Source organism: Anabrus simplex, chromosome 1 (genome assembly GCF_040414725.1).
Source record: "Anabrus simplex isolate iqAnaSimp1 chromosome 1, ASM4041472v1, whole genome shotgun sequence".
Taxonomy (NCBI): domain Eukaryota; kingdom Metazoa; phylum Arthropoda; class Insecta; order Orthoptera; family Tettigoniidae; genus Anabrus; species Anabrus simplex.
The window spans coordinates 1,496,542,982-1,496,564,088 of NC_090265.1; the positions used below are offsets into that span (position 1 = coordinate 1,496,542,982).

Sequence of the window (21,107 nt, forward strand, 5' to 3'; positions counted from 1 at the left end):
TCCTTTGCACTTAATAAAAGCTGATGGGAAATGATTTTCTTCAATTTGTGTTATAGTTTTTCACGTTACAGATAAGGATGGACATCATTGAAGATTCAAACAGTGCATATGGGGAGGGGAATAATTGCCATCTGTTGTAATGTGTTTATTCTTGTTTTCCAGAGGAATTCCATCTCGCCAGGAGATCGGGAAAAATATCGACCACGGAGTCCTCCTGAACCTGAACATAAAAAGCTGAAGAAAGAGGAGAAAGACTGTCATGTGAGTATCATAATCAATCATTCAATACTGATCTGCATTTAGGGCAGTCACCCAGGTGTCGGATTCCCTATCTGTTGTTATTTTAGCCTTTTCCTAAATGATTTCAAAGAAATAGGAAATTTATTGAACATCTCCCTTGGTACCAAGTTATTCCAATCCCTAACTTCCCTTCTTATAAATGAATATTTGCCCCAGTTTGTCCTCTTGAATTCCAACTTTATCTTCATATTGTGATCTATCCTACTTTTATAAACACCACTCAAACTTATTCGTCTACTAATGTCATTCCACTCCATCTCTCCGCTGACAGCTCAGAACATACCACTTATTGTTTGCAAGTAATCAGCTTCATTTTCTGTATCAATTATTGTAAGTTTCTGTGACATACCACTTAGTCGAGCAGCTCTCCTTCTTTCTCTCAATTCTTCCCAGCCCAAACTTTGCAACATTTTTGTAACCCTACTCTTTTGTCGGAAATCACCCAGAACAAATCAAGCTGCTTTTCTTTGGATTTTTTCCAGTTCTTGAATCAGGTAATTCTGGTGAGGGTCCCATACACTGGAACCATACTCCTCTAGTTGGGGTCTTACCAGAGACTTATATGCCCTCTCCTTTATATCCTTACTACAACCCCTAAACACCCTCATAACCATGTGCAGAGATCTGTACCCTTTATTTACAATCCCATTTATGTGATTACCCCAATGAAGATCTTTCCGTATATTAACACCCAGATACTTACAATGATCCCCAAAAGGAACTTTCACCCCATCAACGCAGTTATTAAAACTGAGAGGACTTTACCTATTTCTGAAACTCACAACCTGACTTTTAACCCCATTTATCAACATACAATTGCCTGCTGTCCATCTCACAACATTTTCGAGGTCACGTTGCAGTTGCTCACAATCTTGTAACTTATTTATTACTCTGTAGAGAATGACATCATCCGCAAAGAGCCTTACCCCTGATTCCACTCCTTTACTCATACCATTTATATATTTAAGAAAACGTAAAGGTCCGATAATACTGCCTTGAGGAATTCCCCTCTTAATTATTACAGGGTCACATAAAGCTTCGCCTACTCTAATTCTCTGAGATCTATTTTGTAGAAATATAGCAACCCATGCAGTCACTCTTTTGTCTAGTCCAATTGCACTCATTTTTGCTAGTGGTCTCCCATGATCCACCGTATGAAATGCTTTAGACAGGTCAATCGCGATGCAGTCCATTTGACCTCCTGAATCCAAGATATCTGCTATATCTTGCTGGAATCCTACAAGTTGAGCTTCAGTGGAATAACCTTTCCTAAAACCGAACTGCCTTCTATCGAACCAGTTATTAATTTCACAAACATGTCTAATATAATCAGAAACAATGCATTCCCAAAGCTACATACAATGCATGTTAAACTTACTGGCCTGTAATTTTCAGCTTTATGTCTATCGCCCTTTCCTTTAAACACAGGGGTTACTATAGCAACTCTCCATTCATGTGGTATAGCTCCTCCGACCAAACAATAATCAAATAAGTACTTCTGATATGGTACTATATCCCAACCTATTGTCTTTAGTATATCTCCAGAAATCTTATCAATTCCAGCTGCTTTTCTAGTTTTCAACTCTTGTATCTTATTGTAGATGTCATTGTTATCATATGTAAATTTTAATACTTCCTTAGCCTTAGTCTCCTCCTCTATGTGGACATTATCCTTGTAACCAACAATCTTTACATACTGCTGACTGAATACTTCTGCCTTTTGAAGATTCTCACATACGCACTCCCCTTGTTCATTAATTATTCCTGGAATGTCCTTCTTGGAACCTGTTTCTGCCTTAAAATACCTATACATACCCTTCCATTTTTCACTAAAATTTGTATGACTGCCAATTATGCTTGCCATCATGTTATCCTTAGCTGCCTTCTTTGCTAGATTCAATTTTCTAGTAAGTTCCTTCAATTTCTCCTTACTTCCACAGACATTTCTAACTCTATTTCTTTCCAGTCTGCACCTCCTTCTTAGTCTCTTTATTTCTCTATTATAATAAGGTGAGTCTTTTCCATTCCTTACCTCCCTTAAAGGTACAAACCTGTTTTCGCATCCCTCAACAATTTCTTTAAACACATCCCAGAGTCTGTTTACATTTTTATTTATCGTTTTCCACCAATCATAGTTACTTTTTAGAAACTGCCTCATGCCTGCTTTATCAGCCATATGGTACTGCCTAATAGTCCTACTTTTAAGACCTTCCTTTCTATTACATTTATTAACTACAACAAAAACAGCTTCATGATCACTAATACCATCTATTACTTCAGTTTCTCTATAGAGCTCATCTGGTTTTATAATTTGCTTGCACATAGAAGCCTACGGACTATTTATAAACACTCCCTTGCCAATAGTTGCATGATCTTGGTTGTGGAACATATTCAAGCAAAAGTCAGTTAATTGCAAAATTTGGATAATATTTATCTGATGAACATCAGATCATTAATAAAATGCACCAAGCCATTGAATTTGATACTGAAGTTTCTATTTTGAAATGCACATTTTGTTCCTAAATCATTTTTAAAACTTGTTTATTTTTTATATTTGAAGCCAACTCTCTTCAGTTTTGACTGGGTTAATTTATAACTGTTAAGTTTTTCAGTCTGCCAAAACTAATTTTGAATAAATATTATACTCTATGGAGGCCACACGCCAATCCAATAGCCCTTATTTTCATCAGTAATCTCCCATGATCTACCCTACCAAAAGCCTTGGATAGGTCAAAAGCGATACAGTCCATTTGACCTCCTGAATTTAAAATATGTGCAATGTCTTGCTGGAATCCTACAAGTTGAGCCTCATAGGCATAACCTTTCCTAAACCAGAATTGCCTTCTATCAAACCAGTTAGTAATTTTGCAAATGTGTCTAAATCAGGAAGAATCCTTTCCAGGGCTTACAAATAATGCATGTCAAGCTGACTGGCCTGTAATTATCTGCTTTATGTTTATCACCCTTTCCCTTGTACTTTGGGACTAACACTGCAACTCTCTAGTCATTTGGTATCATTCCTTCATATAAACAGTAATCAAGTAAGTATTTCAGATATGGCACTCACTATATCCCAACCCACGGTATTTAACATATCCCCAGAAATCATATCAATCCCAGCTGCTTTTCTGGCTTTAAATTTTTTTATCTTTTCGTAAGTGTTATGTTCACCATACACGTGTTAGTGGGATATTGATACGTGCAGAAAGTCGCCACGTGCTAGTAGTAGGACTATGCTACACTGTTTCAACAATGTGTTGCTGTTCCTGCACAGTTTGTTGAACTACACGTTCAGAAGAAAAATGGGAACTTGGAAGATTACCTGTTTCACACAATGTGCTGAATACTCTGGTAAACACTCTATGATCAGGAATTTGATGTGTTGGAAAGCGCTAACGGTATTCCTCGACAGCAGCATGAGCACTACCATCTCAAAAGCCGTAAACATACACCATATCTGCATTTTCTTCATTGATATAGATGTGTGGAATTTTAGCCAGCGTGTGTACAAACACAGTTAACCAATGCTTCTCTCTGATACACTCTCAATCCCTGGCACTACTTAACTCACAACACACCATGGACAAGTGCGCCTTCAGCGGGCTAGTTTAATGGCAGAAAGACATCCCAAACAAAGAAGTTGAAAGTAACGAGGTAGGTTGGGCTAGAGTTAAACGTCAAAGAGGTTGAGTGGGTAAGGCATACGTGCACGCCACTAACTCAAAAACAAATGTATATTAATTGTGTTCTATCTTGAAAACCATTTGGAATGGGGCATATGCCCATATGAAGTTTTTTGCTTGAATGATTGTTCCTGATATATCTCTGAATGCTGACCATTCCTCTTAGGATATTTTGTATATTGCATCATTTGCATCTCTTTCTAGGTAGAACTCACTTGTGGTAATAAGTCAGTGTTTTTGAGAGATCATACTTGAATGGCAACTAAATTTTTACTTACCAGTGAACAAGAAATAACCAGGATTGAAAGACATTTTCACCCTACGGTTAAATCTAGTTGGTGTGATCAACCAGTTAAAAAGCATTTGATTGGTTAATTGAATTTTAAAATTGATCGGGTTATCAGTTTGATAAATCATTTAATTCCACAACATTATAAATAAGATGCTGATATGGATGTAAAGATTTGCCCTTTTCTGTTTTCACTAGTAAGCAAACAATAATGATTTTGTTGATAGTAAAAAATCATACTTAAATTATCTGGTAGGACAATTGATTTAATCATTTATGTGCATAGAACAAGTTAAGGTGGAAAATGAGTATTATATTGTATCACTACCACATTTTTAAACTGTTTATAACTATGATTTCTCTTTTTATGTCTAGGCAAGCGATGGAGAGAAAAGTGATCAAGACTTAGTAGTGGATGACGCTAGTGAGGTAAAGAAACCCTTAAATACATTCTCTTCAATGTATATTTTAAGAACACATCATTGAAATATTATGTTGTTGTTTTTCAATTGTGCAGTTTAATAATAGAAAGAAAAAGCACTTGTGAATTTAGATTAGTTTCTTATCTACACACTTTTGCTCATGATGAGATCGACAGTAGTTTAGTTTTTGGCTGATACAAGGGCATGTGTTTCTGTGGTTACTTTTAGGGTCAGAGAGATTCACGTATTTAGTCACTAAGTAAGCCACAGTGAAATTGGCTCCACTGTTACACTCTGTGGTGTCTTCTTTTGTTAGGATATAAAAGTGAGTGAATCTTTCATGGTCATGGGGTTGGGTTAGCTTGTCACTCTTGATTTCCATTTTAGCATTTTAGCTAAACAGTTCACGTAGCTTAGTCTCTGAGTTACTAATGCATATTTTTGTGGGTGAAAATAACAAGCATAACATGACAATGAACAAAGGCATTCAAATCTTACAATAGGCTTCACATTAAAAGTGATAGCATATACTGTAAAACAGAGTAGGGCTGCAAGCCCCAAGTTTTCTGTATCTGAATTCAATCTACAGTACTGGCAGAAACAAAACTAAGTTCCGTCACAGACATCAAATAGCCAATATATATTCCGAGGTTGCCACTGAAATCCAATGTATTCTCACCAACAACAAAGCAGGCGGAGGAGGAAACTCTTATTTCTTAGTTCCCAATGTGGAGGTGGAAGAAGTCATAACAGATGGATTGGCTGTAAAGGCGCAACTCAATTGTACTCTTGAGTCTGTAGCAGTCTATTGCAGTTCTGGTGCTGGAAACTGCATGTCTCATGCTATATGTGCCCCAGTGAATGACTCCAGGACCATAGCGTGTGGACCACACCCCGGCAAATTGCGATCCACCTTAAACAAACTCATGCCTATGGCATTCTCTCCTGCTGTTCCTCTAAAAGCCCAACAGCGATGGGATAAGGATGACAGAAGCAGGTTTGGGTAAACTGGAAGCTTCTAGTCTGTACCTGCACATTAGTGGCAGATGTGTGATGGTCGCCTTCCTGAGACCCTGTGACTACTCAGGGATCCGGTACTGCATCTGTGACTGGGCAGACCTATTTAGGACCACCGCTGCCCACCCTGAATGAGGAAGGCCGTAGAAAATCTGGGCTGAATATCGGTAGTCACTTCAAAACCTGTCTGGGAAACCGCACTCAGAGGGTTACCTCAATTTGCGGTCAAACTCATGAAAGAAAATAATCTATGTTTATCACTGTTGGTGCATGGAGCGTCAGAATATTATTAGACAACGATAACAGACCAGAAAGAAGAACAGCTCTCATCAACCATGAGCTAAAGAGACTCAACACTGATGTCATTGCCCTGAGTGAAACAAGATTCGCGGGAGAAGGAAAAATCATCGAGGCTTCATCAGGCTACACCATCTTCTGAAAAGGAAAGGAGGAAAATGAACGTCGCATCCATGGTGTGGGTTTTGCAGTAAAGACCAAATTGGTGAATGATCATCGACTCGCTCCCATCGTAGTAAATGGGACTCGTGACTCTCCGCGTACCTTTTGCAGGAAGATAGGAAACTCTCTCATCTCCTCTTATGCCCCCACTCTTAAGTATGACAAGGATTTGAAGAACCGCTTCTACCACCAACTGAACACAGTCCTCACCAAGGTGCCTGTTACAGACAAATTTGCACTACTAAGAGATTTCAATGCCAGAGTGGGGACGGACAATCTCTTATGGGGAAGAGTCGTGGGTAGACATGGAATTGGGAACTGCAATGCTAATGGTCTGTTACTTCTTGACCTATGTGCTGAGCATGAGCTCTTTATCAGCAATACCCAGTTCCAACTGCCAAATCACGTCAAGACCACATTGGATGCACCCACGCTCTAAACATTGGCATATGATCGATTATGTCATCACTCAACAGTGAGACAAGAATGATGTCCTAATCACAAAAACAGTCCAGAATATTGATGACTGATGGAGAGATCATAAACTTCTTAGGGTACGAACATACCGAAGATGCATCGCAGGTCACGGTCGCGGTCGAGGTTTACGTCACGGTCGATGGAGGGTGAACATACCGGGAAGGTTTACCTTTCAGTGTTCTGAGATGTGTTTACAGTGAGTGGACGTAATGTTCAGATCTCTGTGTTCATGTTAAAGATAATTTATCCTCTATTGCTGAGCTTTTACAAGTATAGAGTATGTATTCAAGTGACAGTGGAGATAGTGATTCATTGTGCATAAGCACACGATGGTGGCTACTTTCAAATCAGTCAGCCCGCCAGTGGAATGCTCATCCTATAAATCAAAGAAGGTTGGCGATGGGGGAATATCACAACTTATTTGAAGAATTGAAACACCACCCCGACAGATTCCATTCATACATGAGAATGTCTCTTGAGATGTTCCAATACATATACAACAATGTGGAATCAAAAATTGATACTGTGAAGTGCAATAACTACCACACGAATACACACGCGGGCTCTGTGAACACCAAGATCAAGGGCACAGTAGAACGGGGCGATATATCACGTGGTCTGAATCCGGACAAGCCAATCAGGAGCAAGCTACATCGATGCCTCCCATTCTACAGCGATGAGAACACAAACTTTCTTGTCATCGCGCTAGACCTCCTGGTAAATCGCGATGGTGAATGGAAGCGAGCATCTTTGACATGAACTGTTCCATTTAAAGCTGTGTGTTTGTGTTACCAGGAGGTGACATCGAGGCATCGACCGCGATGTAAACCGCGAGCTGCGATGCATCTTCGGTATGTTCGTACCCTTATTAGTCAATTCAGGATTACCATCCATAAAAAGCCACGAACCCACTTCATGAATCCAACAAGGAAAAAGTTCAACACCTCTAAGCTTCAACTTGATAGTGTTGCCATAGAATACCAAAACTCTGTTCTAGAACAACTAACTCACAATCTGATCAATACAAAGGATGTAGAATGCTGATGGACCACACTTCAAAATATCATTACAGAAAAGCCAAGGAATTTAAGAAATTCTCAGATATTAGGGACTTACGCAACTTTTATGCAGGACTGAAAGAGCTGTATTGTCCTGTCCACTCATCATCAGGAACTCTGAAAGCTGTTGATAATACCACCATTCTTGCAGACATCTTGAAACGATGGAAAGAGCACTTCAGCTCACTCTTGAACCGTAGTTCTGCTGTTGCTGAAGATTTTCTTCAATATGTTCGTCTACATAGTCCGTAATCCTGGATGGACACTCCTCCAACCTTCCAAGAGTTTATCAAGCGCTTTGCAGAATGAAAACAGGGAAGGCTCCAGGATTAGACAACATTCCTCTTGAACTCATTGAAAGTGGAGGCTCACCTGTAAAGACCAGGCTTTTCTATCTGATTCTTCTAATCTGGGAAATCAAATATGTTCCTGCTGCCATGAGAAACTCCAGAATAGTTACAATCTACAAGAAAGGTGATCGCAGTATCTTTGGAAACTACCGTGGTATATCCCTGCTCTCTATAGCTGGAAAAATATTTGCTATAGAGCGTTCCAACCTTAAATTGCAGTACAGAGTAGATGGAGCGCGCTGTTGCGAAATCAACTCGTGAAGATCACGCTCGAGTGTGACTCAAACAGGGTGTCACAGTTCCACATTTTTCGTTTGTAATTTTGTAATTTTAAGTTCATTCATAAATTAATATTTGTAGGATGGTAAAATAAATACAACATACCTTAATCATTGGCGTTGCTCTCAGACATTGGACGTACACCTTCTATCATTTCTGCAAGGCTTGATCTTCCCGCTTTGGATGAACCGGGTTTGGGAGATGAACTTGAGGATGATCCGGACGATGAAGACGACACACACCCCAGCCCCCGAGCCATTGGAATTAACCAATGAAGGATGTCGTATTAAAAACTTTTCATCGTCGACATCGTCCTGTAATTCGTCTGTTTTTCACAAATCTCTTTCATTTTTCTTTACTTCCTTCACGTAATTTGCCCAATTGTCTTATGTTTTTATGGCATAAAAATGTTAATTCAGCATTTGGAACAAAACCATGTTCATTACCAGCGTGGATTAAGGCAAATCACGGTCCTTGGGTTTTCGATGGCCTAAGTCCCGAACTCACCCCTTCAATGGCGTCCTGCCGTGCAATATTCCCTGTCGTATCCTTCCATTCTTCTGTCACTGTCTGCCCAATATTTACCCACGATTCATCTGTGTAAATTATAGCTTTATTTTGTGCCCTCAAACGTTCTATCTTCCTGAGATATCTGTGCCTCCAATTAATAATTTCATCGGTGTGAAAGCTGCTTTGTTATCCCGGAAGCCTATATTTATCATGTAAGAAGCGATACAACGTAGTTTTGGAAAATCGTGGCAAAGAATCTTCTCCATTTACCCGACTCAAAATCACGTTCAATGTCGGTGGTATGTTAGCAAATAAAAGAAAGTGAACCACCCGACGCACTCCACTCCGCACAATTTCATCATATTTAATTTTCCTTGCATTTTTCTGCCGTCCTTCTGTGTTTTGCTTTTTTTACCTACGGAACATTTCTTTTTAATTTGACGATCCATTGTACATCCTTCTGCACTTTTTCTTCGAACTAGCACGAACTGACAACTACACAGACTACACAAACACGGCAAACACAATCCACTTGTCCTCAAGAACTATACATTTATCACTGATCTTGTCCGGCTCCATGGCTAAATGGTTAGCGTGCTGGCATTTGGTCCAGAGGGCCCCGGGTTCGATTCCCGGCCCGGTCGGGGATTTTAACATTCATTGGTTAATTCCAATGGCTCGGGGGCTGGGGTGTGTGTCGTCTTCAGCATTAGAATTCATCACAGGTAGGGGCCGATTCTTATAGACGCGCAGGTCGCCTATGCGTTGTCAACTCGAAAGGCCTGCACTCGTCTTCGGACGCCACACGCCATTAAATATATATATACCACTGATCTTTATGTAATCAATCTTATAATCCTGATTAAATGAACACCACTGCACACGGCTGTCAGTATATTTAAAAGCTCAGCCAGCCGAGTCAATCGTGAAACGTAAACAAACGAGACGTTCTCCTTGTCATAAATTAAGAGATAACGAGATAAGGACTTGAGGTATGATTTCATAATAACTTCCATGTCCGACGACCGTTTGCTTTGCTTTAACCACGCCATGATCCTTCTGCACTTTTTCTTCGAATTTAGATCCCCACGCACGAGCACAAACTCACGAACCACACAAACGAAATACACTTTCCCTCAAGAATTGTACATATGTCACTGATAGGTATTTAATTACTATTATACATACTACCGACGAAATGAGCACTGCAGTGCATGCGACTGTCTGGAAATGTTAAAAGCGCATGTTTGGGAGATCACTACCGGTACTTCAGCCAGCCAGACAGCCAGCCAGCCGAGTCACGCGCGAAACCAAAATTCAAGGAGACATTCTTTCTGTCACAAATTAAGAACTAAGCAAGATAAGAACTTCGGGATTGTTTTAAAAATAACTTCCATATCTGAAGACCATTTGCCTCACTTTGACCCCCCATGCAAATTAAATAGGAAAGACGCTGGCCAGCGACTGACTTTTTCGTGCCTGTACGTAAAATTCCCTGAACATGACTGAAAATAAATGCATATACTGCATTTTGTTATCATTTAAATTTAAAAATAAACTTATCTACATCGAGCTGAAATGTTTCTTTACCAGCAGTGAAAAAATTAGGAAAGTAATGAATATAAAATAGGAGTTATGACATGATAAGTTCTATGCAATGAAGATTTTGCATTTGGCGAAACTTTCCATTATATTACCATTTTCACACTAAATTATTTTTTTACATTTTATTTGTTAACGGCATCGAATGCGTCTCGAAATTCTGTACATAACACAATATTTACCTATTTTAACCGATAACATTCTCATTTACGGATATTTGGCAAACCCGCTGCATTAGAGTAGGACAGCGCTACCCGCAAAACATGGGAGAAGGAAAGATAAAGAATTATCCCATTACTGCTGTACTGCAATTTAAGGTTGGAACGCTCTATAGAATCTTACTGAATCAACTTCAAATTGTTTCTGAGAGGTTACTACCTGAATCAGTATGGGTTTCATGCCTCTTGTGGTGCAATTGACATGATCTTCTGCACAAGACAACTCCAGGAGAAGTGTAGAGAACAAATGGCACCTCTGTTCTTAGTGTTCTATGACCTTGAAAAAGTCTTTGATACGGTTCCTTGAAACGCTATGTGGATGGTTTTGAGGCGCTTTGGATGCCCCAAGCATTTTGTTGGTCTGATCCAAACTCTCCATGATGGTGCGGTTGGTCAGGTACTATATCAGAATGATATCTCAGAAGAATTTTCAATCACAAATGGACTCGAGCAAGGATGTGTACTTGCACCTACACTTTTTGCCCTGTACATGGCAGGTATGCTTTATGAGACAACGCCTGCAAACAACACAGGTGTGGAAATTAAATATTGGTATGGCGGGGGGGGGGGGGGCGACTTTTCAACCAGGCCAGATTTTGCTCCAAAAGATAAACCTATTCCACCCAGGTCACAGAATTGCAATATGCAGATGACCCAGATGACCATGCTTCTCCAGCTCACTCACCAGAAGAGCTTCAACAGTCTTGTCATCTGCTTCAACAGAGCTTATGAACGTTTTGGCCTGACTGTCAACATTCAGAAGACCAAAGTGCTTACTCAGTCTGCTCCTGGAATCACCCCCTCAGATTCTGATATCACCATATTTGGCACAGCTCTGGAAAGAGCGGAGCACTTCTCGTACCTTGGGAGTATTCTCTCAACTCACTGTACCTTTGAGAAGGACGTGGAAAACAGAATACAGGCTGCCCATGTGGCCTTTGGATGTCTCTCACATCGTGTATTCCAGAACAAAGATCTAAGTATCCGCACAAAAATAATGGTGTACCAAGCTATTGTTATTTCTGCGTCACTCTACGGGTGTGAAACTTGGACCCTGTATCGCCAGGACATCAAGAAACAGGAACGCTTTCATCAACAAAAAAGATCCATCGTGAACATCAAATGGGATGACTATATAACTAATATAGCAGTTCTTGAGAAAGCAAAGCTAAACACTATCGAAGCTACCATCGTTGGTCATTGGCTTAGATGGGCAGGCCATATCCATCGTATGAGTGACAGCAGACTCCCTCGACAAATCCTCTATGGTGAACTCAGCACTGGCAAGAAGACTCGTGGTGCTCCTCTGAAGAGATATAAAGACAAACTTAAGCAGACCATGAGAAGAGTAGATATAAACCCAAATACTTGGCATACTCTCGCATTGGATCGCCCTCGCTGGCGTGCTACCATCTCAGCTGCAGTTGCCAGTTTGAGCAGGAATGTCGAAGACAGGAAGAGGAAACTCACCAAACCCTGCCACGTTTCCCACCTTCCATCGGATGCAACATGTGTGGCTGCATGTTTTATGCATGAATTGGTCTGATAAGCCATCAATATAAATGGTCCTATAACGGACCATTTATATTGGTATTATAAATTTACTCATTCGGGACAAATATTTCAGGTTCCCTATGGGAATAAACGTCTATATCATCTGATAAGCCATCAGCACCATCTTCATTGTGTGGACTAAGGATTACGGAACTGCAGGCGAGAAACGAAAGCTCGGATACGAGTATCGGACAACGACGATTTTGAGGTTGGAAAGTGAAGTTTCCTGAAATAGAAATTGAGTTATTTGAGTGTTATAGGATTATGTAACTATGGTGTCTGTGTGTCTCAGGAAATATTAATTCAAAGTGCATTATATAGTGGGAAAAAAGAGAATCGGTATTAAACAATTTAAAGCAAGCAGGAGGTGCATCAATCACTACATGAAGAGAAAAGGTTACCTCTAAAGAGACGGACATCACTATGTCAATGCATGCCAAAGGGTTTTATAGAATTTTCAAAGTTTATAATTGGACTGAGGACAGGAAACAGTTACCAGCTATCACAAATTGGTATTTTGATTCAACTTTATTCTTTGATATGGTGTATGATGGATTGTGAGCAATTTTGATAATACTAATCATAACAGCAGAAGGGAGAAAGTTACCACTGTACCTAATTTTAAGAAGAAAGACAGTGCTGAAAGAGAAGTTCCCTTAAAGCATGCATTCAGAGGAAAGAGTAGATGGATTCTGATGTGCTCCCAGATTAGGTATGCACCAGTCTGGGGTCAGCAGTCAGTACACTTTTTTGTCTGCTATAATTGCTTGTGTTAGACACTTTTTGCATTAATATGATGAACACAACAATTAGAATTCTTTTTGAAATGTAAACTGATGTGGCATAAAGTCCTAGTGGATTAATTTCAATGTTACAGCTCTTGGATATGTGTGTGAACTAACATTTGCAAGACAATGTTAAGAAGGTGTATGCACTACGAATGGCAGATGGTCACAAGATGATGCCTGCAGGAAAGATAAAATGTTCAGTGATGGAAATGTGTAACTAGATAGCAAGAGGGTGGGGCATGGTGATGTTAGGTGTTATTTAGAAGAGTTTCTTGAAAACTGGACAGCAGTAAAGATGACATATAGAATGATTACTGTAAGAGGATGATGCGAAGTGTATCTATAATGGAAAGTAATGTTAGTTTACTTGAAGAGAATAGTGATGATTTAAGTATCATTGAGTTGTCTTTGTTTGTATCTGAATGAACAACAGTTGATCTAAATTGTATATACAGGGTCATCAAAAAAGAATACCCATATTTAAAAAGAAATGGTGCTTCAAGTTGGATAGCCATGAGGCAATAACGGTCTCAGACTGAAGAGGAAAGAAGGAAAGTTTTTTTAAAACCACTGTTAGTAGTCGTTGTCTGACCTTGACTGGGTGATGTAACCTGTGCTATGAATAGCGTGTCTGCACATGTGCTGTGTAGTCAGGTCAGTATGATGTGGACCGCCCAGCAGAAAGTTCAGTGCATGCTTTGGTTTGCGGAATTCAAATTGCATATGCTTGTTCAACGTAACTTTATCAGTTAATCAGTGTAGCAGTGCACTGGTCCATAAAACCACTCAAGGATGGTATAATCAGTTTAAAGAAACAGGATGTGTAACCAAAGGAAAGTCACCAGGCCAGTCAGAAACATCAGAGGATAATGTTGAGCGTATTTGGTTGTCATGTACTACCGATCTCGCGCAAATGGACTTCTGGGGATACATAAAGAACATTTTTTACGGTGGGTGCATCTTAGACAAAGGATCACTGCTGCCATGGCAACTGTTGCTCCAGACATGCTCCAGCTTACAAGGCAAGAAACTGTTTATCGATTCAGTGTCTGCCATGCCACTAACAGGACATGTATAGAAATTTATTAAGGTATATAAAAAATACTCCCGTCTTTCCTTGTCAATTTAAGACCATAACCACCTCAATATGTTGTTATACTTAAAGCAGCAATTTTTTAAAATATAGGTATCCTTTTTTGATGACTGTGTGCTGTTTCTTTGTAATTATAGATAGCTTCATATTTGCATTGTAAATTTTGTTGCAATTTTTTTCACCTTAAATCATGCATCCTATTTTAGGTTAAGAAAATAAAATGGAAAATATGTGTGAAAATTGTGTGGAAACATGTGGTTTATCTAAACTCAAGACGGCAAATTTTGAATATTTTAAACATACCATTTTACAAATAACTTTCTTGAAGTATCCCTAAAACAATTTATTGCTGTCTGAACAATATCCCACATATAGTATTCAGGAATTCATGGAAATGCCTTTACAAGGAATTAAGGTTATGTAGGCTATACAATCTTCATAAATATTTGATTTATGAACATTTTATTTCTTCAGAGATTTATCACGTGTACAATATTGATGAATAATATTGTTTCAGTATATTATGATGTCATCTGTTTCATTTTATAATGTTTAATGGCCAAATAAAATAATAACTATTGATGATAGTTGACGTTTAGTAAATTCACAGAGGCTTGCAGACTGAACGCTGAAAGGCATAACAGTCTATAATGATAATGTATGTATGTATGTATGTATGATAGAGTAATCTCATGCAGTATAATATATTTGATTGTTTGTATAGGACCCAGTGTCACCACCTAACGGTACAGCATCACCTCGAGAGAATGGACTGGACAAGTTAGCGCCGAAGAAAGAACACATTGGGAGTCATAGGTCAGTAAAAACTACTGCAATGTGTTTTGTTGAATTAGTCTCTGAAGTAAATAAATAACCAAAGTGACAATGCATTCATTGTTACAAAATAAATTTATTTTAATTTAAAGCAGGGCTGAATGGCTCAGACAGTTGAGACGCTGGCCTTCTGACCCCTACTTGGCAGGTTTGATCCTGGCTCAGTCCGGTTGTATTTGAAGGTGCTAAAATATGTCAGCCTTGTGCCAGTAGATTTACTGGCATGTGAAATAACTCCTGCAGGACTAAATTCTGGCACCTCGGCATCTCCGAAAACTGTAAAAGTAGTTAATGGGACGTAAAGCAATAATAATAATAATAATAATAATAATAATAATAATAATAATAATAATAATAATAATAATAATAATTTAAATGTTAATACAAGACATAAGACATTAGTAGGGCTCCAAAGTTTATGTCCTAAAAGGGTTAGAGAAAAGCTAGCACTTAAGACTTCAAATCCTGTGGAAATATGACCATAATATGACCTAAAATTTAAAGAACAAAGTTTGCTAATGCCTTTCAAATATTTTATTTCTTGAAAGTGTAAATTTGTTCACATGTTGCCTCTCATTAAAAATGAAATATTACTCAGTATGTTAAGGTTTTTAAGGTTTATGTGCGTATTAAATGTTATCTTAACATCAGTGTATAAGATAGATAACATTTCACTACAAAGATGAAAGAAATTTTATGGCAATGCTGTGGCAAATTACATACATTTTAGCATTTTCAAATAAAAATGACCTGTTCTCACTCAGCATAGCTTTATAACTTGAAAAGATTTGCTGAACATTGCCAGATGTTATTAGGACATAATAGAAAAATGTCAAATCTGTGCTGTTGAATTTATGCTCACCTTGATTGAACGCTGCTGGATTTTCACTCAGAATGTCACCAATCTTCCCGTAGTTCTTGACTAACACATGCTGTAGTTTACCATAAGCACATTCACCACCTTTATTACGTACAGCCTCTAATTCACTTTCCACACTGTTTACAAGCTGAAGGCTATTTTTTTTTCCGATACGCTATAAATAATAGATGTATTGAGATAACAAGATGATTTTATTACCAAAAGATTTGTACATTCTTACTTACGTTTCTACATAATCACCATGAAGGTTGAGGCATTTGTCATAACGAGAGACCAGCTTTCCTATACCCTCTGCAAAGAAGTCTGCCACCAGTGAGCTCTGGTAGGTCCTTACAGCGTCTTGAAGCTCTTCGTTGGTAGCGAAGTGTTGTTCACCTAACCACACCTTCATTTCTCAAAAGAGGTGATAGTCACTGGGTGCTAGGTCAGGACTGTAAGGTGGGAGAAGTTCTTTTGTCACATTGGCACTATGCAGTTGTGCATTTTCATGCATCAGAACCACGCCAGATGAGAGCATGCCTCTTAGTTCGTTTCATATCACTCTCTAGAGGCAACGTAGGGTCTCACAGTAGACTTCCTCATCTGGCATAGACTGGCGGCAGACTTCTTTGCAGAGGGTTTAGGAACGCTGCTCTCTCGTTATGACAAATGCCTCAACCTTCATGGTGACTATGTAGAAAAATAAGTAAGAATGTTCAAATCTTTTGGTAATAAAATCATCTTGTTATCTTTTGGAACTTGGAAAAAAAAAGAAAAAGAAAAAAAAGCAGCCCTCATATTATGCTAAAATTTTATGTTATATAAGTGAGACCCTCGAACATCCTGGCAATTGAAAATATTGCTGTGCCATTTCTGACTGAGGAAGTCTTGCCATCGACTGAGGAAGTCTTGCCATCATTGAAACTATTAATAACTTTTGCAACTGCTCTATAGTTGCAGCTATAGTACCACGAGGAAGAGTATGTGTTTCTGTCCCTATCGTCATGGGATGAAATATAGTGGCACCATTTTGAGCTAGAGAGCAAACGGCAAAGCCAACAACGGAAACATGAAACCTGCCATAAAACACATTCCACATGGAAGGTGGGCATACTGTTGTTACTATCGATCCTGCCAAAGCTGTGATAGGAGAAGTGCATAGTGACAACTCACAGATACTCGCAGTTGTTGGGTTATTTTTTGTTGGTGTGTGGACTGGTCTAGTGTGTTTGTCCAGCTGTAGAAATGGAGGCAAGCAGAGAAGTGTGGTTCATTTTCTGGTGGCCGAGGGTGCTGCAGAACACAAAACCTCATCGTTGCATATCTGCTGTGTATGGTGAACACTGCATGTCCATGACGAGTGTGTATGAGTGGCATAGGAAATTCCAAGAAGGGCCACATCACTGCAAGACGATGCACGCCCAGGACAGGCCGATCAAGCCATTACTCCTGATGTGATAGGGTAGATGGATCGCCTTGTCCGGGAAAACCAACAAATCATGGAGGAAGAAATTTGTGTTCAGGTCGGCATTAGCCATTATCAAAGATCACTTGCATTTCCGCAAAATTTTCGCGCAATGGGTTCAGCAACAACTGATCAAGGGGGCAAAAGATTGCATCATGTTTGAGTCATCTGCAGCAGTACCACAAGGAAGAGTGTGCGTTTCTGTCCTATATAGTAAAGGGATGAAATGTGGTGGCACCAATTTGAGCAAGAGAGCAAATGGCAAAGCTAACAATGGAAACATCGCAATTCTCCCCTGTCAAAGAAATCCAAAGCTGTTCACACAAGATCCAGTAAAGTCATGGTGACCTCCTTCTTTGACTGCAGGGGCTATCTGTTTGTCGACTTCTTCGACTGTGGAACCACAATCAATGTGCAGTGCTATAAAGACACTTTGCAGAAACTGCGGCGCACCATAAAGTCAGAACACCCTGGAATGCTATTGGGTGGAGTCATCCTGTAGCATGATAATGTTTGCCCCCATACTTCCAATCTGGCGAAGGCTACCCTTGGTTGGGAAACACTTTGACATCCTCCATACAGCCTGGATCTTTCACCTTGTGATTTTCACATTTTTGGCGACCTGAAGAAAGACATTCATGGAGATCGGTTTCATTTGGACGAGGACGTGCAAGAGTGGGCGCGGTTGTGGATCTGTCAGCGACCTACCTCTTTCTACAGAACTGGAATTGATCATCTCGTCTCCCAGTGGGATAAATGTATTAATGCTTTCGGTGATTACTTTTGCCCATGATCACATTGTAGTGGGTGTTTGGTTTTCATTTGACTGCCCCTTATACTTAACAGATTTAAGCCAAGTTCTGCAACGTGTGAAGGTGGTATGAGGAGGCAGAGGTATTGTAAGGGCAATTTCTTTAAATTTCTGCTCTTGTAATGGAGCTTTGGTAGATTTCTTTAACTGTTGCAATTAATATGTCAATGTCAGGATAACTTCCTCAAATTTCTTTGTCAACCTTTTGTATTGCATGTACAAGGCATGTTAAGTGTACCATTTTAGGGTACAGAAGCTGCCGACCTTTGCTTGCTTCCACCAGGTAGGGAGCTGCATCAGTCACGAAAAGAAGAACGGTTTTTGCTCTTCACTCCCTCGCAAGAGGTTCGTAGTATTATCAAATAAAACAGCAATTATTGAGTAATTCATTTTCTCCAACAATTCACAAGAAAGGGTCAACTTTTCTCTTAGTCGTAAAGTATTGGAAAGGAACAAGCAAGTGTCAAATCAAGTCATAAGTCACATATATATATAGAGAAACAAAGGACCACATTGTGGGACAAACATAATGGCAGATCAGTTTGGGAGGAGGAGCAACAAAAAGAGATGACGAGGACATTGATGAAAACACAAAAAGGACGAGGACAATCTCCACATCTTCATATACTGCCATCTTCGAACAGATAGACTCTCTTCTCATCAGTTCCATTTCTTGTACATCCATCTCTTCTGAGCCCCTCATTGAGTGTTGATACCCACCCACCTGATGAAACTGAGAAGCAGAAACAAGCTTATTGTGGTTGAAAAGAGATTGATGTAGAAGAAATGGGATTGATAAGGAGAGAGCCTATCTATTCAAAGATGGCAGTGTATGAAGATGTGGAAATTGTCATTGTCCTGTTTTGTTTCAGTGTATGTACTTTTCTCATTTTTCTGTTGCTTCCTCTTCCCACACTGACCAGCCATTTTGTTCATGCTGTTGTGTGCTCCAATTCTTGTTCCTCTCTCTCTCTTTATGATTTTATTTTTCTCCTGGTCAGTCTTCCCTTAAAACCTCAACAACAACAATTGCTACATATCTTCCCTCAGACTCGGTAGTTTCATCCATAGAAACTCAGATCATATCCTATTTAAAACGTCCTTGTAGCAGATAGCCATAGAGTTACTAAGTATTAGTGTTGTAGGGATGTAGAAAATTCCTTCAAAATATCCCAACCCCAACACAGTTTCAGTCCAACAAATATGCAGAGCTCAATGGGTCAACACATAAATAAGCTAAAACTAACATTAAAGACAGAAAAAACAAAAGGAAAATAAGAGTACATAATGAGCTTCCAGAAATTCAGCAACCGAGCTAGATAGCTGCAGTCGCTTAAGTGCGGCCAGTATCCAATATTCAGGAGATAGTTGGTTCGAACCCCACTGTCGGCAGCCCTGAAGATGGTTTTCCGTGGTTTCCCATTTTCACACCAGGCAAATGCTGGGGCTGTATCTTAATGTAGGCCACGGCCACTTCCTTCCCACTCCTAGCCCTTTCCTATCCCATCGTCGCCATAAGACCTATCTGTGTTTGTCGGTGCGCCGTAAAGCAAATTGTAAAAAAAAAAAAAAAAAAAGAGAGAGAGAGATGAGCAATTCAGCAAGGTGGACTCTTTTCCTTATCATTTACAAAATGTACATCTTAAGATCTGTGTTGAATTTGTCAAGGCTAGAGAATAAATCTATGTTAGCACTGACTGAATTGTAAAATGAACAAATTTTTACATTTGTAATTGTTAGGTTCTTCAGTCCGCTGAAACTAATTTTTAATAAGTAATTTATTAACTACGTAAAAAAAAACATTTAAAAATATGCTAAAATGTGCTATATACCTGAAACAGAAACAATTTAATTAAAACAATTCTGTTCCATATGTTTACTTTTTCAAGTAGTTAAATTTATTTATTTCAGATTAGTTTCAGCAGACGGAAGAATCTAACAGTTATAAATTAAATGAGTCGAAACTGAAAAGAGATGGCTTCCGAAATCACAAATTTTTACAACCGGGGAATTCATGTGATATACTGTTCTAGAGTCAAAGGTGTGGAATAATATATGCGGGCATGAGCCTACACAAGGAACATGAAAAAAAGGATGAGACTGAGCAATTCCTAACAATCAGTTCTACCAGTAAGAACGTTTCTTAAGTTTTGCATTGATATTATTGATCTTCTGTTCTTGAATGAAATAAAATTAAGAATGTATACTTATATATCTTCTTTAATGAAATAGTTTAAAATATTCCAAAATAATTGAGTGGAAGTGTCATAAGAATAGAATGTATTAAATGTCTTATATGTATGGTACAATTAAAATTAAAAAAATTGATCTTTATAAAGTTGATCCCAAATTATTGCTGAATATTTAATTTGCTTCTAACTAAACGAATGTACAATGTAACTATTACAACTGGTCGAATAAATAACTTTGAATTTCTGTGACCAGAAACTTAAAAAAAAAGAGAGAGAGAGAGAGTTCGAAATATGCTATTGTATGACCAATAAATACTCCCTCATTTCAATCATGGTTGACTAAAATGTTTGTTTTAAGTTTTCGATTGACATAAAATTTGGGACCCTAGTGATAAGATTGGTAGGTTGGTTAAGATAATAGTGTTTTACCAGATGACTGATGATACATTATTTAATGGAAGAAAGATATCTAATCTCTGACATGCAAATGGTATAACACACATTGAGTTGAATGATATGGAATTTATCATATGTCAGTCACAGGATTAGTGCAGAGTTATTAGAGATGGAATCGGAAATCAACTGCCAGAAAACTGGGGAAGGATAATTGTCTGGTGTCAATAAATTTATAGTGTTTATGCCATGAACTAATGCAGGATCTTGGCACTACCCGAATCAGCAGGGGTACAGTACCTGGAGGTTAGGAAGAAAATTCATATCCAGAAACATCTTGACTGAGCTGAACCACATGTTGAAGGACTACTCCATTCATATTGATGCTGATGTTCATGTTCAGAATAAAAATGTACTCCTCTCTCCCCTTTAGGAAACCCCTCTGATCCTAGGT

General features: G+C 38.9%; 1 protein-coding gene across 2 annotated transcripts in view; it reads left to right on the plus strand.

The window, feature by feature from the left end:
• Nucleotides 1–21,107, plus strand: part of LOC136858439 (transducin-like enhancer protein 4) — a 660,561-nt gene that overhangs the window by 595,651 nt on the left and 43,803 nt on the right. For both annotated transcript variants that reach the window (XM_067137982.2, XM_067137983.2), the window contains 3 exons: nt 163–261; nt 4,648–4,701; nt 14,824–14,915. In XM_067137982.2, the coding sequence (XP_066994083.1) occupies nt 163–261; nt 4,648–4,701; nt 14,824–14,915 (245 nt within the window). The remainder of the gene's footprint in view (nt 1–162; nt 262–4,647; nt 4,702–14,823; nt 14,916–21,107) is intronic.